The following is a 25,237-nucleotide window of genomic DNA, read 5'->3' on the forward strand; positions in this document are numbered from 1 at the left end:
GTGATAATACCACTCCCCTTTACTGAATGGCAGAACAGGCTCAATGGGCCAAATGGTCTACTTCTGTTCCTAATTGGTATGTTTGTCTGTGTAGCCTGAGAGGGCTGGAAGCAGGTTTGGTCATAGCTCACAAAGTAACTTCCCCAGGTTTCAATTGAATAAGCACTTGAAGAGGAAAAAAAAAACTGCAAGGTCACAGGGAAAGGGTTGGAAGTGGTAAGAATGAGATAACTCTTTTCCAGAGTCAACAGTAGCTTGACAGGCCAAATGTTGTCTCTCTGTGCTGTAACCCCATTGTAATTCATGTGGTTCGCTCAGTTGACTAGAGAGCTGGCTAACAATGTTGAAGTTCTTAAAGTTTGAAAACACCTGCCAATAGATTTAAGAACAGCTTCTTCCCTGCTGTCATCAGACTTGTGAATGGACTTTTTATATATCAGAGTTGATCTTTCTCTGCACCTTCTCTGTAGCTGTAACACTATATTCTGCATTCTGTTCTATTACCCTGATCGACTTATGTAAGGTATGATCTGTCTGGAGAGCACGCAAAACAATAACTTTCACTGTATCTCTTTACCTGGAATTAAAAGTCTAATGATGACCATGAATCCATTGTCGATTGTTGGAAAAACCCATCTGGTTCACTCATGTCCTTTAGGGAAGGAAACTGCCATCCTTACCTGGTCTGACCTACATGTGACTCCAGACCCACAGAGATGTGACTGACTCTTAACTGCCCTCTGGGCAACTAGGGATGGGCAACAAATGCTAGCCTAGCCAGTGAGGGCCTCATCCCGCAAATGAATAATAAAAGAAAATGTTGGTACATGTGACAATAACAAATCAAAGATACCAACAGTATGGGCTCAGTTCACACACGGGCTGGGGTTACCATGCAGGTTCAGTTATCTGGGATGTGGTGATCCTTACGTTAAACTACCACCAGTTCTGTGTCTTTAATGAGAAGGCAGATCTGGGGCAACTCACTTTATGATTCTAATTTGCTGGTTTCAGCTGCCAATAGGCTCTGGAATTCCCTCTCATAATTTCTACACCTCCTTTTCCTCCTCCAAGACTCTCCTTAACATCTGCCTCCCGCTGCCTGGATATCTGATTACCATCCGCTTTCAGATGAAGCTCAGGGGGACTGATTGCAACAACAAACGTGCTGGATAAAATCAATGCGACCACCCCTCTAGTAAATGGGAAGATATCCAAAAGGAAATAGGGAGAATTCATTAATTTACTGCCCAGCCAGAGACAAGAATTTACCAGAATAATTCAGTTATAAGTCACAAGAGAAAAAGGCCAACAGGAGATCTGATAGACAGTTTCACTATCATGAGTGAGCAAGACAGAAGACAGAGCTAGATGGAGGAGCGTCTGCCACGTGTAAAGGGAGGTGATGGCTTCGTGGAATTATCACTAGACTATTAATCTGGAGATCCACGTATTGTTATGGGGGCCTGGGTTCGAATCCTACCCTGGCAGATGGTGGAATTTGAATTCAACAAGTAACTATTGCTGATTATCAGGAAAACCCCATCTGGTTCACTAGCCCCCTTCAGGGAAGGAAACTGCCATCCTCACCTGGTCTGGCCTACATGTGATGCCAGACCCACAGCGATGTTGTTGACTCTTAACTGCCCTCTGGGCAATTAGGGATGGGCAATAAATGCTGGCCTAGCCAGCGACGCCCTCATCCTGTGAATGGATAAATAAAAAGAAAGAGAGGGGTGTCGATTTAAAGGGTGATGTGAGGAAAAAAAAAGTCTTTTCACAGCGTTTAGACTCTGGAATGCCTGGAAATGTGGAGGGGGCAGTTTCAATTCAGGGTAATGTTTGATTATTTGTATAGAAAGGGTGTGCAGGGCTAAGGGGAGACAACAGGAGATTGGCACTCACTAATAGAACCCTTGCAGGCATGATGGGCTGAATGGCCTCTTTCTGGGCTATAACGATTCTGTGAAGTTGGTGCGCTTTGGTTTTCTGTTCAGTTCCCGATACTAACTCACAACAGTTTACAATAGCATGTTGCTTTGAGTTTAAGTTTAATATTAGCACTGAACATGACACAATTATCTGTTATATTAAAATAACTTATAATACATTAGACAACAGCAATAGGAAATTAAACAATGAACACACAAATACAAATAATTACACATTTGTTCTTTCGTTATCTTTTTCCCTGCCTTTCTCGCAGTTGTTTCCCCTCTTCCCCAACTCCGTCCCCACACCCACCTCCACCCACCAACTTCTCCACACAACTTTAGTTGAGTTGGCAAAGTTTTTGAAGAAGTTCCTGAGTCTGTCAATTTCACGAGCATCCTCCGAGTCTGTCAAACGTTCAAGTCGAGTTGAGACGGAATAAAAAAAAAACGAGAGATGGCAGAGATTCCCAGGAAACTCCAAAAAAAAACGTGATTCTGCCTCACTAGAGGAAGGGAGTTTGTCCCTGTAAGTGTTGCAAACTTCCGCAGCAGTGCAGAAGTGTAGGTTCCAACAGCTTCTTTGGCTGAACTGTGCCCTCTCATTTAAGTTGAAGCGTTCCCACTCTGTTGTGTGTGTGTGTGTGTGTGTGTGTGTGTGTGCGCGCGTGTGTGTGTGTGTGTGTGGGTGTGTGTGTGTGTGGGTGTGTTTTCTGAGTTCGTATCTCCTGTGACAAGTGTGCTGCCGGTTTATTTGCACACGCTGACCCACTCTGTCACTCGGCACTCCTCACATGCCACATAGCAGCACCAATGAAACTTGCAGCTGCACCTCTCCGTGCGCGTCTGTCGCAGGATGTTGTGACCCCGGCCACAGCACAGGCTCTCGCAGTTGTCCAGGCCGGGGCTGGTCTTGTTGCAGATCCGCCCTCGTGTGCCCGCTGAGTCCAGACCGGGCTCGCTCTCGCAGAAATTGGGGGATTCCTCGAAGAAGACCAGCTCTCCGGCATTGGATTTCCTCCGGTGTGGGTGGTGGTGGTGGTGGTGGTGTTGTTGTTGGTGTTGGGGTTGGGGTTGGCTTTGCTCGACCTGCCCCGTGTTGCGGTTGTGGGCTTTGATCAGGGTGGCGTTGTAGAACTTGCGCTTCAGCATGCTGCCCACCATCCTGAATTCGGGGGTCACCTGCCAGCACGTTTTCAGCTGGCAGCTCCCAGATGTGCCGTGGCACTTGCATTTCCTCTTCATGTTGTCTGCGATCATCTGGGGGTAACAGAAACACAGGGAGACAAAAGAAAGAGGGGTTCAGACCAGGCCAGATCTCCCACATTCAGGGACGACAAGGAACATAGGAGCAGAAATAGGCCATTCAGCTCATTCAGCCTGCTCCACCATTTGATACAATCAAAATACAATCAAACACTTCACACCATTAGAGCATAAGACTTAGGACCAGAAATGTACCATTTAGGCCACTGCTTCTTGAGTGTTGTTGGAGCAAGTGGGGAGTATTCCATCACGCTCCTAATGTGCTTTATAGATGGTGGACAAGCTTTGGGGAGTCAGGAGTGAGTTACTCGCTGCAGGATTCCCAGCCTCTGACCTGCTCCTGCAGCCACTGTGTGTATATGGTGAGTCCAGTTGAGTTTCTCTGCCTTGTAATGCAATCATGGTTGATCAAAAGCTCCAATTTAAGTTTTCAAGTTTGATATAGTTCTTAGAGCTAAAGGGATCAAAGGGTAAAGGGTGAAAGTGGGAACAGGGGACTGAGTTGGATGATCAGCCATGATCATATTGAAAGACGTGGCATGCTCAAAGGGCTGAAAGCCTTACTATTGCTCCTTTTTTTTAATGTTTCTGTGTTTACCAAAACTGTCCCCATAACCCTTTACACCATTGGTAAGTCATAAAACAATCAATTTCATAGCATACAAGGCTACAGGCCAACTCCTGGACAACAGGATTGGAATACATAGATGCTTGATGACCAGTGTAGGCACAATGGGCTTTCTCTATGCTGTAAAAACTCTCTGCCTCTCTATGACTCTAAAACGTTGAAGTAAACAAAAACAGAAATTGCTGGAGAAACTCAACAGTTTTGGCAGCATCTGTGAAGAGAGAAACAGAGTTAACATTTTGGGTCCAAAGACCATTCGTCAGGACTGAAGAACCTAAAAAGCTGAATACTTCTTTTTTATTTAACCTTAGACTCTGATTAAATGAACTATGCACACAATAATTCACAGACACTGATTATATAACAATGTAAAACTAACAGCAATGTAGCTGCATGATGTCTTTAATATTATCAAACACTCCAAAGCATTCCACGACTAAATATAAGATCATGGCTGATCTTTTCGTGGACTCAGCTCCACTTACCCGCCCACTCACCATAACCCTTAATTCCTTTACTGTTCAAAAATTTATCTATCTTTGCCTCAAAAATATTCAATGAGGTAACCTCAACTGCTTCACTGGGCAGGGAATTCCACAGATTCACAACCCTTTGGGTGAAGAAGTTCCTCCTGACCTCAGTCCTACATCTGCTCCCTCTTACCTTCAGGTTATGCCCCCAGATTCTATACCCACCAGTGGAAACAACCTTCCGGTTTCTATCATATCTATTCCCTTCATAATTTCATATGTTTCTATAAAATAAGGACACTGTGATGCTAATTTACAAGACTAACAATTTCAAGGCATGAGGCCAAATGTCACAACAAGTGTGTCTTTTAAATTTACTTAATTGATTAAATCTGGATTTAAAAACTGGTTTTATAATCTGTTACGGTGACCATTAAAATACAGAGTTAAAAACTCATGTCTGTGTTGGAAAGAAATCTGCCATCCTGCTCCTTTACATTATACCCCCTGCTTATTGACCTGTCTATTAGGGGAAACGTTTCTCCCTATCTACCGTGTCTACACCCCTCAGAACTTTGTACACTTCAATCAGATCCTCCCTCAGCCTTTTTTGTTCTAAGGAAAATGACCTCAGCCTATCTAGTCTCTATTCCTGCTCCATCCATGGCAACATTGTGGTGAATCTCCTCTGCTCCCCATCCAGTGCATTCATATCATCGTTGGGAATTAAGAAGTGCAGGGCCTGATCTTGGTGGAGGTTGTTTCAAGGTTCTGGTATGATTCTGTAAAGCAGTACCTATGGAAAACAGAATAGTAGGCCAATGCAGCCACTAATAGTGTTTCTTGAGAGACTATCAAATTTTAAAAGGGAGGATAGTCATGTGGATAATGCTGCTAGACCAGTAATTCAGAGTCCCTGGGTAATTCTCTGAGAACATGGGTTCAGATCCTACCATATCAACTGCTGGAATTTCAATTCATTTAACAAATCTGGAAAGTTGGCATATCTGTAAAGGCTCTAACCAATTTTTATCGATGCACCATGGGAAGTATTCTATCCAGATGCATTATGGCCTGGTATGGCAACTGAACTGCCCAGGACTGTAAGACACTACAGAGAGCTGCGAACATAACCCAGTCCATTAAGCAAGCCAACCTATCATCCACTGACTCCGTTTACACTTCTCTCTGCCTCGCAAGGGCAGCCAACATAATCAAAAACCCCTCCCACCCTGGTTATAGAAGATACAAAAGCTTAAACACATGTACAAACAGATTCAAGAACAGCTTCTTCCCCGCTGTTATTAGACTTCTGAATGGACCTCTCAAATTTCAAATTTAATGTTGACCTTGCTCTTTGTGCACCTTCTCTGCAGCAGTAACATTGTATTCCTCACCCTGTTCTATTACCCTAATGCACTTTGTATGATAAGGTCTGCCTGTACTGTAAGCAAAATAAACCTTTTCACTGTACCTAGGTACATGTGACAATAATAAATTAAACCAAATCAATATAATTAAGCTAATCATAGCAATGGTGACCATAAAACTATCATGTCTTATTGCAAAAACCCACCCAGTTCAGCAATGCCCTTTAAGGAAGGAAATCTGCCATCCTTGCCAACGTTGTCAACATGTGACTCCAGACCCACTGCAATGTGGTTGACTCTTAACCGCCCTCTGCAAATTCCCAGAAAGGCCCTCAGTCCAAAGGAATTTAGGGATGGGCAACAAATTCTGGACTTGCCATAGATACCCACATCCCACAAAATAAAAATATTTGGTGCAGAACTCTGTGGTATTTTCTCAGGTACACCTTTACTGTGTTTGCCACCTGTACCTAGATGTAGTATTGGGTAAGGATTGTTTGAGATTGTTCACTGTCACTAATCCACCTTTGTCTTTGCTTTGTCTTGGGTCCGTCTAGTGATTAGTTGGGGAGGATACACTACTATAGAATATCTATAGAAGAGATGCTGTTTATAGATAGCAAGAAGGATGATTACATGGTAACAATAAGTACAACTACATTTGGCCAGTCATACACACTTGGGCCTTAAGACTGTGTGTGATATCAGTAGAACGGGTGGAGCCAATGTAACATGAACATTTACCCCTTCAGAACCAGTTCCTTATCCAACAAACCCCTGTGGGAATTCAGTGTTGGTAATCATAATTGAGTCTCTGTTACTTTTCCTTTGACATCTTTGTACCTGTTTTAAGTTACTTCCTCCCTCCTAGAAAGATGTTTACAATCCTTCTTCATCTCCAACATCTATTTACAACATGCTCATGCACACTGTCCATTTTCATGGCACTGCTAAGACCACAATCATAGGATATAGGAGCAGAAGTAGACCCTTCAAGGCTGCTCCACCATTCAATGAAAATATGTCTGATCTGATAATCCTCAATTCCACCTTTCTGTTTTATCCCCATTACCCTTGATTAAAAATCTGTCAATCTCAACCTTCAATATACATGATAACCCAGCATTGACAGCTCGCTGCTGCAATGAACACAAATTTACACCCTCCTAAAAAAAGAATTTCTCCTCAGCTCAACTATGCTTTTATTCGCAAAAGTTCCTTATCTCCCTCCCATCCCAAATTCACACCAAGGCTGTGATCCCGAAATGGCTTGGTAAAAAGTGAAAGCACCAGGAGAAAGCGGAATCAGTTCCGAAAGACGTGTGAGCATTGGCTTTGTTTGTAAACTACATGTGAAGGAGACTCTCTATAGAATGCTTCCTTTACGCAATTACTCCATGTTAAGGTGAGGAAGTGAGATCCTGGCAATGTGACATGACTAGATTCATTCTAGTTATAACATAGAAAGTACAGCACAAGAACAAATTAAACTAATCCCTTCTGCCTGTCCATTGTCCATATCCCTCCATTCCTTGCTTATTCATGCGCTTATCTAAAAGTCACTTAAATGTCCCTATCGTATCTGCCTTCACCACTACCCCTGGCAGCACATTCCAGGTACCTACCATTCTCTGTGTAAAGCATTTTGCCTCTCACATCTCCTTTGAACTTTCCTTCTCTTACCTTAAATGCATGTTGTCTTTTATTAGACATTTCAACTCTAGGAAAAAGCTTCTGACTGTCAACCCTATCTATGCCTCTCACAATTTTATAGGATTCCATCAAGTCTCCCTTTAGCCTCCAGAGAAAACAAGCCGAGTTTTTCTAGCCTCTCCTTATAGTTCATTCCCTCTAATCCAGGCAGCCTTCTAGTAAACCCCTTCTGCAACATCTCCAAAGCCTCCACATCCTTCCTGTAGTGTGGCAACCAGAACTGAATGCAATTCTAGGGACGAGGAGCTTTGGTTGTGAAGATGGAGAAGTTGGATCTGTTTTCCTTGAAGAAGACAATGCTGACTGGAAATCTGGTTGAGATGTTCAAAATCATGAGTGATCTGGGCAGAGTAGGCTTGGAGGAACTGTTCCCACGTGGGAAAACGTTTGAAAATGAGATGGCGCAGATGTTAGCTAATTGGCAATGTAAGTAAAAGTGATATGAGAAAAGCCACCTTTAGCAGTGAGTGGTTAGGGATCTGGAATGTACTGCCTGAGAGTGTGGTGGAGGCAGGTCAATCAAGGCATTCAGAAGGGAATTGCTACTTGAAAAAGAACAGCGTTGAGTGTTCAGGGGAGAAAGTGGAGAATGGCAATCCGTGAGTTCTTCATTTGGGGAGCCAGTACATGATAGGCCAAATTACCACAATTGAATGCTTCCATGCTTTGACCTTGTTTCAAAGAATCTAAAACCTCCCCAAACTTCTTTGACACCACACAAACAAACACACAATTGCTAATGCTCTAACCTTATTAGGAAGACTTAGGTTCCCTGATGAATCAAGGTTATTGGGAGTCTAAAATGGCGTGTGAATGGCAAGAATGATCCTAAATTGCCTTGAGACGTTATTGAAGATCGAGTTTGCATTTTGTACCAAGTTTTTTGCAATCTCAAGATTTCACACCTCTTCATCCATCAAGAACATGTGAAGTATAGTCATCATTGTGCGTTTCTCTATGTAGAGGATGTTGTACAAATAAAGGGTGTTGAGAAGATGCTCAATACAAAGACTTAGTACAAAGTACTGTGTGAGAGTAGAGTCCCATTGACACTGGGCCACACAGAGGACTGAAAAGAAGAATGCAAAACTCACACAATGTTTGCCCAATAGTTAGAAAATCTATTTTTTAATGGTCAATGTACCTTGTGTCAATTAGACTGCATTCACTTGTCTAGTTAATTACAAATATCTTGATGAAGCAATAGAGTGGAATAAAGAGGCAGCATTGAGGACAGTGTCAGAAAAGAAAGATCATAGCCACCTGTGATCAATTTTTTGTACGTTTTCTAATGAACCTGTTATATGTCACAAAGTTGTGTAGAGTAATTGTGAATTGGAAGGCAGGAAGCTGGAATTTGTTTGTAAAAAAAGTGATAAGGGAGAATAATGCATGGCTCCTTTAAGAGGTAAAGTGCTGTTCTAAGCTTAGAGATTTATACAGAAAATGTGTCTAAGCTGCTGAAGGGGTACAGTCAGTTCTGAAATTGAAACATATATCAATTGGCTGTGTGATTGGAAACCTTGGGTTTGTTTTGATGTTTTGGCAACTGGCTGGAATCAGCCAATTAATTTAAACCAAGCGCTTAGCGATTGAAAGTCAATTGAATTTAAAACTGATCGTTTTAACAACCTCAGACCCATGCTATTGCAAGGAAATGGATATGTCATCCAAGGAGAGCGTTTTTGAAAATTTGTGTGTGAGTGAACCGCCAACTGAGAAATAAGCATTTAGCTCTCACAAGGAATCGCTAAGCTCTCTAATAAAGCACCATCTTATCCATAAAAGGTACCATGGTACTTCTAGCTAAGAGTCCTCACAGTAGACTTCACAAAGAAAACATCTCTGACAGCCAGAACAGCAGAAGAAAGGCGTTTGTGATTTGAGAACAGCAGAAGAAAGGCAAGTAGACTTTGAGAGACTACGTTTTAATTTATTGCCTTATTACTTGGGTTTATACAAGTGGGACTTGCATTTATTGGAATGGCATATCAGTATAATTTAGTTCAGTTAGGGAATAGTTCGTAGTTAAGGGGGAATTGTTCAGTTTGTTAGTAATTTTGTTAATTTCTTCACTGTTAAGACTAAATAAATGAATTGTTACTTGTTACTAATAAAGTGAATATCAGGGATTTTCATTCATTTAACCTCCCCTTCTCCGTAACACTTACTCCTTTTTAACAAATTCGTCAAGGTGAGGCGAGCTTCTCAGGGTGTTTGTGGTTTAATTATTAGAAGGGGTCCCCTACTCCTGCCATAACAGATTGAGGGCTTGTGTTTTGGTTTTAATTATCAGGCGGGTTTGACCTCTCCTCCCTAACATACAACACACCATTGGAGCAGATAAGACTTAAGCCTGGGCCTCCTGGCTCAGAGACAGGGACATTGCTACTGCGCCACTCATGCAAGGCACTGAGGGGATTGAAGAGGTGTCAAATGTAGCCATCTGGGGCAGGGCATTGCAGAAGAGAGGGTCTGAATCAGAACGGTCAGGATAGGTTCAGCAAGGTTAAGGATAATCCAGCGAGGCGAGAGATTGGTCAGTAAGCTCAGAGGTAAAAAGCTGCACTATGTGGGGTCAGCTGCAATTCAACTTGAGTTAAAAGTTGGGGCAAGTCAAGGATTAATTTTGTAGAAGTGTCACATTGGAAAACCAGGATCCAGTGAACAACATCAAGGAGACCTTAACAGAATGGTGGTCAGGAAAGTGGAGGAATTGGTGAGAATTTCTTCTTAATTTATTCATTCACAGAATGTGGGTATCATTGGCTAAGCCAGCATTTATTGCCCATCCTTAATTTCCCAGAGGGCAGTCATAAATGCCTTTCTTCTGCTGTTCTGGCTGTTAGGGATATTTTCTCTGTGAAGTCGACTGTGAGGACTCTTAGCTAGAAGTGCCATGGTACTTCTTATGGATAAGATGGTGCTTTCTTAGAGAGCTTAGCGATTCCTTGTGAGAGCTAAATGCTTATTTCTCAGATGGCGGTTCGCTGTCACGTCGATTTTCAAAGGGCAGCGGGCAGTTAGGAGTCAACCACATTGCTGTGTGCCTGGAGTCACATGTAGGCCAGACCAGGTAAGGATGGCAAATTCCTTCCCTGAACGGCATTAGTGAACCAGATGGAGTTTTCTGACAATTGGCAATGACTTCATGGTCATCATCAGACTCTTAATTCCAGATTTTTACTGAATTCAAATTCCACCATTTGCCATGGCCGGATTTGAACCTGCGTCTCCAAAACATTATCTGGGTCTTTGGATTTACTGTCCAGCAATAATACCGCTCGGCTCCTGCCTCGCCAAAATGTAGGGAATGTAGAGTTGAGACGACAATCAGATTAGCCATGACCTAATAAATGGTGGGGTAGATTCAAGGGCCTGAATAGACCACAACTGCTCCACCCAGGGCAAATTATCCATCTCGATTTGTACCATATCCACCATATTAGAAACTCACTTATTCCCTCATTGATTCATAGAACATAGAACATAGAACATTACAGCGCAGTGCAGGCCCTTCGGCCTTCGATGTTGCGCCGACCTGTGAAACCAATCTGAAGCCCATCTAACCTATACTATTCCATTATCATCCATATGTTTATCCAATGACCATTTAAATGCCCTTAAAGTTGGCGAGTCTACTACTTTTGCAGGCAGGGCATTCCATGCCCTTACTACTCTCTGAGTAAAGAACCTACCTCTGACATCTGTCCTATATCTATCACCCCTCAATTTAAAGCTATGTCCCCTCGTGCTAGCCATCACCATCCCAGGAAAAAGGCTCCCACTGTCCACCCTATCTAATCCTCTGATCATCTTCTATGTCTCTATTAAGTCACCTCTTAACCTTCTTCTCTCTAATGAAAACAGCCTCAAGTCCCTCAGCCTTTCCTCATAAGACCTTCCCTCCATACCAGGCAACATCCTGGTAAATCTCCTCTGTACCCTTTCCAATGCTTCCACATCCTTCCTATAATGCGGTGACCAGAACTGTACGCAATACTCCAAGTGCGGCCGCACCAGAGTTTTGTACAGCTGCAACATGACCTCATGGCTCCGAAACTCAATCCCTCTACCAATAAAACCTAACACACCGTACGCCTTCTTAACAATGCTATCAACCTGGACGGCAACTTTCAGCGATCTTTGCACATGGACACCGAGATCTCTCTGCTCATCCACACTACCAAGAATCTTACCATTAGCCCAGTACTCTGTATTCCTGTTACTCCTTCCAAAGTGAATCACCTCACACTTTTCCGCATTAAACTCCATTTGCCACCTCTCAGCCCAGCTCTGCAGCTTGTCTATGTCCCTCTGTAACCTGCAACATCCTTCTGCACTATCCGCAACTCCACCGACTTTGGTGTCATCCGCAAATTTACTAACCCATCCTTCTACGCTCTCATCCAGGTCATTTATAAAAAATGACAAACAGCATCGGCCCCAAAACAGATCCTTGAGGTACACCACTAGTAACTGAACTCCAGGATGAACATTTCCCATCAACCACCACCCTCTGTGTTCTTACAGCTAGCCAATTTCTGATCGAAACTGCTAAATCACCCTCAATCTCATGCCTCCATATTTTCTGCAATAGCCTACCGTGGGGAACCTTATCAAACGCTTTACTGAGAGTAGTGTGTGCCATCTACAAGCTACATGACAGCAACTCAACAACTTTGGCCATGCCTTCCAAATCTTTGTGACCACTTACCACCCAGAAGGTCAAGAACACCACATGCAAGTTTCTCTCACCCAGCATCATAACCACTGCAGTAATCCAAGCCCACCGTCACCTCCTTTGTCAAGGGCAATTGGGGATGAACTGTAAAGGCTGGTATATATACCTATATATTTATATATATACAACAGGCCATTCAGCCCCACTGGTTTATGCAGGTGTATAAGGTCCATGTAAGCCTGCTCCTATTCCTCTTCACCTCACTTTATGAGCACATCATTCAATGTTTTTCTCCCTCATTCATGCATCTAGCTCTCCTTGAGGTATCTATTTTTGTCATTGTAATATGATGGTATATACCTTTAAGGAAATTCACTAAATGATTGTCAACTATTGTACACCTCAACAGGAAATGATGTAATTATCTCATGATCTGTGGCTAGTCTGAAGTAGCAGTGGTCAAGGTACATAATGACTGGCTGTAGTTTGTGCTATGCCCTCTTAAAGGTGTACGCACATCATGTCACAATGTTAACCAGATCCTATAAATTAATTCTCAGCAGGTCTGGCAGCATCTGTGGAGAGAAATCAGAGTTAACGTTTCAGGTCCAGTGACCCTTCCTTCAGAGCTGATCAGAACTGAACTGATCTTCAGGAGGGTCACTGGACCCAAAATGTTAACTCTGACTTCTCTCCACAGATGCTGCCAGAACTGCAGAGACTTTCCAGTAATTTCTGTTTTTGTTTCAGATTTCCAGCATCTGCAGTTCTTTCAGTTTTTTTATCCCACAAAATAATTCATTTGATCTTATTTTGTTAATCTTCCACTTGGTGGGAGCATGATTTGACAACAAATAAAGGTTCCAAAAACAGCATCCTGTAAAAACTACCAGCACTTACAGCTGTAGAATCATTGTGTTCCAGCCTTCCACTCAAATATCTTTGTCTCTTGATCAATTTGCTGTAGGACAGTACTTCATCCCTGCCCCGTTTAGAACCATAGTATCCCTATACTATGAAAGCAGGCCATTCAGTCCAAACTGACCCTCCAAAGAGCTTCCCACCTTGACCCACCCCTCTACTCTACCTTATCTCTGTAATTCCCATGGCTAATCCACCTGAACTATACATCCATGAGCAATTTAGCATGGCCAATCCACCCTAACCTGCACACCTTTGGACTGTGGGGGGAGGAAACCCACAGAGATGAGGGAGAATGTGCAAACTCCACACAGACGGTGAGCCAAGGCTGGAATCAAACCCAGGACCCTGGTGTTGTGAAGCAGCAGTGCTAACCACTGAGCCACTGTGTGTCAATAACTTTGAAATAGTTTCAATATTTGGGTCAATAGTTTTAAGAAAGTTTGAAATGGTCACCACAGTGTTGTTTGAGTAAAGTCTTCCTTCTCTTAACACATGCTTGATGAAGGGTTAACACATCCAGCTAAAAACAGACAAAACAAAGATCTTAAAATAGTTTCAATTTGTCACTGTTCTTGTTTACCTTTGAGTATTGTGAGATTATATGTTGATTTAGTCTATTAAAAGGTAAAGAGGAACAATCAGTTCTTGTTGCTGTAATGCATGGCTTTCCCTTGTTCTACCCATTCTGAAACCATAGACCATTACCGGAAAATCAACTTCAGCAGTGCTAGCCACTGTGCTTACAACCTTGTGTTGGTTAGTGTGACAGGTCGCTCAGAGAGTTACCTGCATGTTACAGTCCAGATCAATGGCTAGTGATGGGAGGAGCACTGTCATTCCAACACACTGCTGAGCAATTCTCTTTTCTATGGACACTACTTGCCATTGCTGTATGCTGCAATGATTTGCAGGTCAATAATCATCCCGTTTCAACGTTTCATGATCACATTTGCCTTGATTGTCAAGTCCTGAGGAAAGCTGTAGGCAATATGGTGGCTCAGTGCTTAGCACGGCTGCCTCACAGCACCTGGGACCTGGGTTCAGTTCACAGCCTTGGGTGACTGTTAGTGTGGAGTTTGCATGTTCTTGCTGTGTCTGCATGGGTTTCCACAGACTCCTTATGTTTCCACCCACAGTCCAAAGATGTGTAGGTTGGCAATGCTAAATTGCCCTGTGATATGCAGGCTGGTTGGATTAGCCATGGTAATTGCAAGCTGATGGGTGGGATATTCCTTACAGGGGTGGTGTGGACTCGATGGGCTGAATGGCCTCCTTCCATACTGTTGGGATTCTATGATGCTTTTGACAGAGAGGCACCGCAAGACTGGTGACGTTCTGATCACATGCCTCAAACGTTGATTAAATTACCATGTCGTATTTCTGTTTGCCTGCACCACAAGACCTTTCTGATACCTTGTGCCTCTTGCGCTCATCATATCTGGCCCAAGTCAGTAGCCCCCCAGGGGCATTCAGAGGTTGGTGGGTCTTATGGAAATCTTTACCCCAGAGAGTGACGGGTGGTCAGTCATTCAGTAAGTTCAAGACAGAAATCGATAGATTTCTGGTCACAAGTGACAATGGGGATATGGGAATGTTGCGGGAATATGGCATTAAGGTGGATAATCAGCCACGACCTAGAATACCAGAGCAGGTTTGATGGGCTGAATGGCCTATTCCTATATTTCCTACATTCCTACAGTTGAAGCCAATCTTGCTTCCACCCCTATATTTTTCACCCTGTACCCTTCACCCAATATCCTTTTATCCTATAGACTTCAATTTATACCCTTTGTTCCACATACGTTATCCCAACTAAGTATCTAGTTCCCTATGACTAACCCAAATAACTAAGAGGCAGCGCTCGAAGGGGAAGTCCACTGTGATAAAACGGAGAAATAGCAAAACTCTTAGACAAAATATAACAGAGAGAAAGATGTTTTATTTGCACATTTCAGTGGGTTTTTCAGACAGGGGTGCTTGTTTTTGAAGTGTACTCACTGTTCTGGAATACCGCAGAAGCTAACATTGTGCACAGCAAGATCCCATAAACAGCAAAAGATAAATGGTCAGAATCATTCTGTTTTCGACTGAGATCGATTAAGAAATAAAGGTGGACTGGGCCAGGACACCAGGACGAGTTCCTTCCCGTCCCTTTGCTTTACTATTCAAAATCGTGTCAAGATTTATGTGAAATATTTTTGGTGTGTTACAAATAAGTGAAAGACATTGAACCAAAAATGAGACAGGTCGCGATCATGGTGCACTGGTAATGCCACTAGGATAATATTCTAGGCAAATGCTGCAGGGGTCTGAGCTCAAACACCACCAAGGTTACTACTGCTAGAATTAAGATTTAATGAATAAAGTCTGGAATTGTAAGCTATCCTCAGTAATGGTGAGCATGACAAACACCATCATTTGTTGCAAATACTCATCTGCTTTACTAATATCTGTCATCTTTACCTGGTCTGGCCCATGTGTGACTCCAGACCCAATGCAATGTGGCTGACTCTTAACTACTTTCTGACAAAACCTAGCACAACAGGTGCATAGTTACTTGAAAGTGGATTCACAGGTAGACAGGCCGGTGAAGAAGGTGTTTTGGACGCTTGCCTTTATTGGTCATGACATTGAGTTGGGATGTCATGTTGTGGTTGTACAGCACATTGCTGGAGCCACTTTTGGAATACTGCATACAATTCTGGTCGCCCTTCTGTACGAAGGATTTTGTTAAAACAGAGAGGGTGCAGAAAAATATTTAGAAGGATGTTGCCAGGGTTGGAGGGTTTGAGCTGAGAGGGGAGAGGCTGACTAGGCTGGGGGTCTTTTCCCTGGAGTACCGGATGCTGAGGAGTGACCTTACGGAGGTTTATAAAATCATGAGAGGCATGGATAGGGTTAATAGGCAAGGTCTTTTCCCGGGATAGGGGGAGTCCAAAACAAGAGAGCATAGGTTTAAGGTGAGAGGGTAAAGATTTAAAAAGGAACTAAGATACAACCTTTTCACGCAGAGGGTGGTGTGTGTATGGAATGAGCTCCCAGAGGAGGTGGTGGAGGCTGGTACAATTACAACATTTAAAAGGCATCTGGATGGGTACATGAATAGGAAGGGTTTAGAGGGATATTGGCCAAATACTGGCAAATGGGACTAGGGACTAGGTCAGATTGGGATCCCTGGTCAGAGCGGATAAGTAGGACCGAAGGGTCTGTTTCCGTGTTGTATGACTCTATGTCTCTCACATTCGGTTCAAGGGCAATTAGAAATGGATGGCAAATGTTGGGTTTGCCTCTGACACCCACGTTCCACGAAACAGTAAATTTTAACAAAGTCTTTGCAGCACTTAATATCGGCTATTCAACCCAAATGTTCTCGTCTGATGCTTTAGTTCTAGGGATGGCTCCTTCAACTCCTCTTCAACTAACTCCTTGAGTCTATCCTCTTTTTGCTGCTTATTAGCTTCTCCTTCACGGCATCCCATGCTTTTCCCTGTCAGAGCTCATTCCACATTCTAAATCCTCTCTGCAGCAAACATGTGCTGACTCGACAAATTGTAAGAGTTGACACAGCTTCACCAGGGCCTCAACCTGTCTCTCACTCAGCGACTCCTGGCCCAGCCCCTGTCCTCTCCACCTCTGCGATCACAAAACATCTGTCAGCAACCGAACAAACACTTTGCACCAAATTACTGCACAGGAACAAACAACACGCAGAAGAACTGGTGAGCTTTGAGCAAACAACGGCAGTCTTTAGAAGATTAATCACTTATCCAGCAACCCAGGCAAGAACAGCTTGCATTGACATAGCACCTTTAAGTTAAGAAAACACTCCACTTCCGATGAGCTTGGGGGAAAATAAAATTAATACCCAGACAAAGATGCGAGCATTGGACAGATGACCCAAAGCTTGGTCGAGGAGCTAATTTTTAAGGAGCATCTTAATGGGAAAAAGTGAGGTAGGGCGGTAGAGAAGGGAGGAAATGGCCTAGTGGTATTTTCACTGGAGTGTTAACTCAGAGACCCAGATAATGTTCCAAGGACCTGGGCTCAAATCCTGCCACAGCTAATGGTAGAATTTGGATTCAATAAAAATCTGTAATTAAGAGTCTATTGATGAAAAACGAAAGAACTGTAAATCAGGAACAAAAACAGAAATTGCTGGAAAAGCTCAGCAGGTCTGGCAGCATCTGTGAAGGGGGCAAAAACAGAGTTAACGTTTCAGATCCAGGTTCTGAAGAAGGGTCACTGGACACAAAACATGAACTCTGTTTTTTCCTTCACAGATGCTGCCAGACCTGATGACCATGAATCAATTGTCAATGTTGGGAAAAACCTGCCTGGTTCACTAATGTCCTTTAGGGAAGGAAGCTACCGTCTTTACCTGGTCTGGCCTACATGTGACTCCAGACCCACAGCAATGTGGTTGACTCTTAATTACTCTCTTGGGCATCTAGGGATGGACACAAATGCTGGTCTAGCCAGCATCCATGCACAAATGAAAAACAAACAGACCTCAATGAATTGATGAGCTGGAGGAGCTTCTCAAGATTGAGGAGTTACAAAGCCCTGCAGGGATCTGAAAATGTGAAGGAATTTCATCGCCTGAGGATGAAAATTTTTAAATTGAGCATTGCTATCTCTGTATCCAATTTGTCAGGCAAGCCCTGGGAATGCTGGATTGAACAGTTATTTTGCTTAGTGTGATTAATTACTAATATACGTGCAAAATATCTTAGGTGATTACAAAAGTCAAACCTTTCTGAAGAAGGGTCCCGACCCGAAATGTCAGCTTTCCTGCTCCTCTGATGCTGCCTGGCCTGCTGTGTTATCTCCACTCATAAATGGCTTCTTAACAGCCAAGCATTACATATTAATCCCTTTTCTTTATTCATTCATGGGATGAGGGCATCGCTGGCTAGGCAGCATTTATTGCCCATCCCTAATTGCCCAGAAGGCAGTTAAGAGTTAACCACATTGCTGTGGGTCTGGAGTCACATATGGGCCAGACCAGGTAAGGAAGGCAGTTTCCTTCCCTAAAGAACATTAGTGAACCCAGATGGGTTTTACCAACAATTGGCAATAGATTCATGGTCATCATTAGACTCTTAATTCCAGGTATTTATTGAATTCAAATTCCACCACCTGCCATAGCAGGATTTGAACCCACATGCCCAGAACATTTCCTGGGTCTCTGGATTAACAGGTCAGCAATAATACCACTAGCCCATTGCACCCCTTAGCCTTCACACTTACCAATCTGTGTGTCTATCTCATAGGTCAGGGCAGTTTTGCAAATCTCACTGTCAATGGGGTCTTGCATTGCGAGGAATACAGATCAGAATATCTGGGAACAGAGTGTGTGATCGCTCACTTTGATTCACATTCCCTTGGACTGAAACTTTCCCATTGCCACCACAGGGCCAGTGGCTCAGTGGGGAGCACGCCCAGTCAGAAGGCTGTGAGTTCAAATCCCAAAGGAGAGACATGAGCACAAAGTGCAGGCAGACATTCCAGTGCCATGTTGACGGAGTATCGTACAGTCAGACTGCGGCTCAGATGTTAAGCCAAAGTCCTGTCTGCTCTCTAAGGTGAATGCAAAAAAATCCTCAGCACTGTCCAAAAAAGACAAATCACTTCACTGTGGTGTCTTGGTAATAATTTATCACTCAGACAACCTCAGGAAAACATGTTATCTGCCACTTTACTGTTGGTGGGAGCTTGCTGTGTGCAAATTCGCTAATTCAGTTCCTGACTCTACGATCATTGAATGTAAAAGCACTTTGGGACATTCCAAGATGGTGAAAGGCATTCTATCAATGAAAGTCGTACCTTTCTTTTAGGCTAGCGTTAGGACTAAAACAATTGTATTTTATGTCTGACCAGAGACGGCTGACAGGTTCAATCAGGTCCACGAGACTAAGGGCAAATTAAAAGTCTCACCAGATTGGCAACCCCTCAGCGGCACAGCACTCCCTTCATGTTGTACTGCAATGCTGAACAAGAATGACATGCTACATAGAGATACAGTCATAGAGTCATAGAGTTGTACAGCACAAAAACAGACCCTTCGGTCCAACACGTCCATGCCGACCAGCGATCCCAATTTGACCTAGTCCCATTTTGCCAGCATTTGGCCCATAACCCTCTAAACCCTTCCTATTCATGTCCCCACCCAGATGCCTTTTAAATGTTGTAATTGTACCTACCTCCACCACTTCCTCTGGCAGCTCATTCCAGACACACACCACCCTCTGTGTGAAAAAAATTACATTTTTGTCCCTTCACCTTAAACCTATGCCCTCTAGTTTTGGATTCCCCCACCCTGGGAAAAAATACCTTGGCTATTCACCCTATCTATGCCCCTCATGATTTTATAAACTTCTGTTAGGTCAACCCTCAGCCTCCCTTGCTCCAGGGAGAAAAGCCCCAGCCTATTCAGCGTCTCCCTATAGCTCAAACCCTCCAGTCTCGGCAACATCCTTGTAAATCCTTTCTGCACCCTCTCACGTTTAACAACATTCTTCCTATAGAAGGGCAAACCAAATTGAATGCAATATTCGAAAAGTGGCGAAATGACATCCTAACTCCTATACTCGATGTTCCCACCAATGAAGGCATGCATACCAAATGCCTTCTTCACCACCCTATCTACCTGCCACTCCACTTTCAAAAACAGGAACTGGAGTAGGTCATTCAGGCCTGCTCCACCACTCAGTATGATCATCCTACTCAGGATCCTTTCCCCACTCAATTCCTTTATTCATTAACAAGATAAGGATGTCACTGGCTAGGCAGCATTTATTGTATATCCCTAATTGCCCAGAATCAACCACATTGCTGTGGGTCTGGAGTCACATGTAGGCCAGACCAGGTAAGGATAGCAGCTTCCTTCCCTCAAGGGCATTAGTGAACTAAACGGCAATGGATTTGTGGTCATTATTAGATTCCTAATTCCAGATTTTTTTGTTTAATTGAATTCAAATTCCACCATCTGCTGTGGCAGGATTCAAACGCAGGTCCCCAGAACGTTATCCGGGTCTCTGGATTAAAAGTCCAGCAATAATACCACTAGGCCATTGCCTCCCTTGAGCCCTAAGAACTAATTTCTTGGATTTGGACTCAAAATGACCAGGATATTGATTCAGATTGAAGTATGCCTGTTGTTAACTTAGCCTGGCAAAAGTGGGAGTCAATTGTGAATTCATTGGAGCCAAGCAAGTTCCAACAGCTTCCTATTCTCCATTAGTGTTTTGAGTAGTGAGTGGATTGTTTCAAATCAAAGGGTCATGGCTTGACCGGCTCAACCTTGCCTTAATAGATTGTAAAATGGTGTACTAATGGTCAGCACCAGTTCAAAAAGCCATGTCCTCAACACTGTGATCTGTAACAAGCTGCAGATATAATTACAACCCAGGTGACTTCAAAGGGATGAGAGTGCAACTGTTTACAGACTGGAGGTTTTATAGGGAGGGGAAGAGAGTGAGGGAGGGAACGAGAAAGCGAGCATCTTGGAGAGAAATTACCACTTTAAACCCGCCATTATCATTCATTGTTCGATGCACGTAGCTGTGGAGTAATCGTCAACTGTGATTAGTCCAATTACAAAGCGAAAATGGTAACAGCTAACTGGACCCGTAGATGTGGCAGCAGGGAATACAATCAGGCAAGGTGGTAATAATTGGAAAGAGATGGATTCTTCAAATAAGCACTTAAATGGAGCATAATATGCTCATTGTTTGTCAATGTAAAATTATACACTAACAAGCTTACATTTACATAACATCTTTCACGACCTCAGAACATTCCAAAGCGATTGACAGATAATGAAGTGCTTTTGAAATGGAGTCACTGTATAAATGCAGGAATGGAACACAATTACTGCAATCTTCCTTCCGATTACAAGAAGTAACACGAGCCCAGATTAGCCGACAGAAGAATAATAAAAACACACCATGTTGATGTGCTGTTCAGTATGCCCTGTGAGTGACGCTGTGTCAATGTGAGATGTGGTGAAAGAGGTGGACCATGGTCCCTGTTTGAAGGAAATGGTTGGAGCCTTGGCCTGTTTTATTTTCAATCTACTGTGATCAAAAAAGGAATGGAGAGAGGGAGAGGAGTGAAAGAGAGGAAGAACGAGAGAGAGAGAAGCAAGGGAATAAAACACAAGAAACCAAAAAAAAAGGATTTGGATTTCACTAGTTTCTGCCAGATTCAGGTCTTCCCTGAAGATCAATGGTTTCACATCTGCCTGGGAACCTTCATTTGTTGTGACTCCCTGATCACTTTCTCCCTCCCCCCACCTACTGTTCCCCACCTCCCCCACCATCCCTTGTTACCACACTTATCCCATAGCTGTATCAATGAACTTCACCACTTTGAGAGGCCTTACTACAAACCAATCTCCTCCCCCACTTCTCGCGAGCTGCTTTAACCCTTGAGTCAAATGTCATTACTATAAACTCATGAGAATTGGCAATTAGTCCATCTTATCAGAGGATGGAGCTTGGCTGACTGTAATGAACCTTCCACTGGGACCAGGGCAAAAAGATTGCTGTAAGGAGAAGTCTGTAATTATAGACGAATACAGCATATCATTCAGCCCATCCTGCTGTGTTAGTCCTTTGAAAGTTGATTAATCCCATTCACCTTGTTCTTCTCTCATAACTCTCGTCAAGTGGACTTCTAATTCCTCATTTTGAAAGTCTTTATTAAAAACAGGGCATATCATATGCGAACAGTGAGTTAAATATGTAGCCCCTGCAACTTTATTTCCATCAAGTCACCCATTTAAAATAAGAGGCTCCCCTTCCTCTTAAAACAGAGGGGAGGAGAAATATTTTCTCACAGTGGGTCATGACTCTTCGGAACTCTCTTCCACAAAAGGCAGTGGAAGCAGAGTCTTTGAATATTTTTAAGGCAGAGGTAGATGGATTCTTGTGGATAAAAGGTTATGGGGAGCATAGGTGGGATTGTAGAGTGAATAGATCAGCCATGATCTTATTGAATGGCAGAGCAGGCTCGAGGGGCTGAATGGCCTACTCCTGCTTCTAAATTCATACGTTCATGAACCCTTGCATCCTTCTTTAAGTGAGAATACTTAGCTCAGTCGTTGCCCAACCAGAGATGATTTTTACAGATTCAACATAAACTCTCTACCTTTGAATTGAGCATCGCTAGTCTGCTTGGATGCATTGCTGAAGGTCTCTTCCCATGTCTCCCAGTCTGTCACACAGTCTATCGCTCTCTCTCAGTCCCACAATGGCGTAGCAACCTAGTTTCCATGGGAGACAAGTGGAACTCTCTTCCCCAGACGGAGATGAGTAATAAGGCTGAGATTCTTAACTAACACAGAAGTCAAACGTTACCAGGGAGAAGATGGAGTTGTGAAATCGAAGCCACAATCAGATCGTTAGCTTCTTGAATGACACAGCAGGCTCGAAGGGCTGAACGACCTATTTGTGCTCCACATCCCTGTGTTTATTCATTACAATTTGAGGCAGAGGCAATGATTCTAGCTGCCAAACAGTGGCACGACGGCAATGACTGCAGGAAACATGGGTTCAAGCCCTACCACAGCAGTTGGTGAAATTTGAATTTAGCTTAAGGAAAGGTCTGAAATAATAATGCAGCTTAATGGTGCCATCTAAACATTGCCAACTGTCATAAAAACCCATCTGGTTCACCAATGTCCTTTACAGAATATGAGTTCTCTGATTGGGGCTGTTAATCTGGTCCCATCAGGGACCCCCGGCTGACAGATTGGAACATGAGTGTCAGAGATACTAACAATCTGATGGCTAACTCTGAACAGGCATTGCTAAAGTCAAAGACTGTTTGTGTGTAAATAACGGGTGACTTAGTGACAGGATACCAGCCTCAACGGAGTTATTTCAGAAGGAAACCGCTCTCCTTACCTGATCTGGCCTGCATGTGATTCCAGACCCACAGTAATGTAGTTGACCCTTAAGTGCCTCTGCATAATAAATGCTGGTTCAACTGCAATGTCTACATTTTCGGGATGATTTTTTTTAAAAAAGCCATTAAGTCACTTGCACTTGTCCTGACCCTTCATGAGACTACAGATGGCCTGTACCCATTACCTGGCTTTTATTCTTCATATTACTTAAAACAATAGGAAATAGGAACAGTAGTCGGCCATTTGACGCCTTCTCTGCCATTTAATAGCATCATGGCTGATCCGACATTCCTCACGTCCACTTTCCTGCCCTTTCCCTACAACCCTTGGATCGTTGAATGGTCAAGAATCTATCTATCTCAAGTCTTAAATAGACGCAAGGACTCTGCCCCCACAGCTCTCTGTAGCAAAGAAGTTCCAAAGACTCACATCCTCTGAGGGAAAAGATTCTCCCTCATCTTAGTCTTCAACACTTGATGAACCTTCTTCTTCCTGTAACCCTGTAGTTGTTCCTTTTGAAATAAGTTACTAAACCCCTTTGGAATGGTCTGATTGAAATTGAATCCATCTCGTTCTCTTGCAGTGCATTCCAGATCTAAACTCTCCCTGTTTTAGTAATGTTTTCCTTGTGTATCCATTGCTTCTTTTGCCAATTACAGCGAATCTCACCTCCTTTCAATGCTTCCACCAATGGGAGCAGTTTCTCCCTATCTATTTTGCATCGACTTCTCCTGGTTTTGAACACCTCTGTCAAATCTTCCCTCAGCCTTCTCTTCTCCAAGGGAAACAGTTCCAACTTGTGTACATTGCTGACAAAAGGCACATGTTTTCAGTTTTCCATCTTGCACTGATCAGGACAATTCACAAGAATAATTGATATTCTTGCGAATTGTTATGATGGATGCAAGTTGAAAAGTTTCAACAAAACACCCCTTTTCTCTACAATATGCAAGGCCCAACTTCTCCAATCCATCTGAAGTTAATTTGATGAAGAGCAAGGAGGCCACTGAAAATAAATGGACTGCTCATCGTCACACTGCTGCTTGTGGGATCTTGCTGTGCAAAAATCATTTTTCCAACACTTGGACAGCAAGAACAATTCTAAATTACCCCATTAAGGGTTTCAATGTCCTCAGCTTGAGAAAGATGCAATACAAAGGAAAATGGGCCATTGGCCAGAGGAGACAGATTTAAACTAATCTGGGAAATTAGGGTAAATTAGGAGAAATTTCTTTACCCAGTGAATTATCTAAAATGTGAAAGATAAAGGTGCCATGGTCTCAGAGAACTGTAGGGCAGCCCTCTCATTAGAGACAGAGAGACGACTGGTGGTGTTTAACTCGAAAGTTACCACGCGAGGGAACAATTTGGAAGGACAGTCCTTCATGGTCAGTCCAGCCAGTCTGGGATTTGAACCCACAATATTCACATCACTCTGCATCACAAACCAGCCGTGCAGCCAACTGAGCTAAAAGGGTGGGAAAAGTAGATTCAAAAGTGAACTGGAAAAGTACCTAAAAATTGATCACTTTCAGGGCAACAAGAAAAATGTAAGTGGAACTAATTGGATAGCTCTTTTGGGGCTCTAGAACAAGCACAATGGGATGAATGGTCTCTATATTCTACAAGTTTAAAAGTTGAAGTTTTAAAAATATAAGTTTAAAAATATGAGTCCGCATGCTGAGGTTATAGCCAATGTCACATTTTGATCAATATGAGCAGTTTTGGGTTGTGTTATTATGTAAAATATGCTAAATAACGGTAGTTGCTACTATCATTAATTGTCCAGTGCAGGAATATCCTATCCTCCATTGGCTAAGATAGAGAGATCCTTTTACCATTGGCAGAGATGAAAATCCATTCCCCCTTGCAAAAGCTTCCTGATTCTGAAAGTTGAACAGTGCAATGCAATAAATACTGAAATGAATAATACTGAGAATCAAATACTGAGATTAATTAATAAATACTATCTACAAATACACTTCAGAAAGTCAACAAGGCCACTAAGACAGCACCTACCCAATCCATGACCACTACCCGCTGCATCATCTGCTCCAGACTGTATTATCCTGTGTATATCCCACTCCAGCCTGTGTGTTATCCTGTGTATATCTCATTCAAGCCTGTGTGTTATCCTGTGTATATCTCGTTCAAGCCTGTGTGTTATCCTGTGTATATCCCACTCCAGCCTGTGTGTTATCCTGTGTATATCTCATTCAAGCCTGTGTGTTATCCTGTGTATATCCCATTCAAGCCTGTGTGTTATCCTGTGTATATCCCATTCCAGCCTATGTGTTATCCTGTGTATATCCTATTCCAGCCTGTGTGTTATTCTGTG

At 43.0% G+C, this 25,237-nt stretch overlaps 1 protein-coding gene across 1 annotated transcript in view; it reads right to left on the minus strand.

Annotated features, from left to right (window-relative positions):
• Positions 1-2,268: 2,268 nt before the first annotated feature.
• Positions 2,269-25,237, minus strand: part of wnt10a (wingless-type MMTV integration site family, member 10a) — a 59,215-nt gene continuing 36,246 nt past the window's right edge. The window contains exon 4 of the mRNA XM_020512747.2: positions 2,269-3,191. Coding sequence (XP_020368336.1) covers positions 2,682-3,191 — 510 coding nt within the window. The 3' untranslated portion in view covers positions 2,269-2,681. The remainder of the gene's footprint in view (positions 3,192-25,237) is intronic.

Source organism: Rhincodon typus, chromosome 7 (assembly GCF_021869965.1).
Source record: "Rhincodon typus isolate 14 chromosome 7, sRhiTyp1.1, whole genome shotgun sequence".
Lineage (NCBI taxonomy): Eukaryota > Metazoa > Chordata > Chondrichthyes > Orectolobiformes > Rhincodontidae > Rhincodon > Rhincodon typus.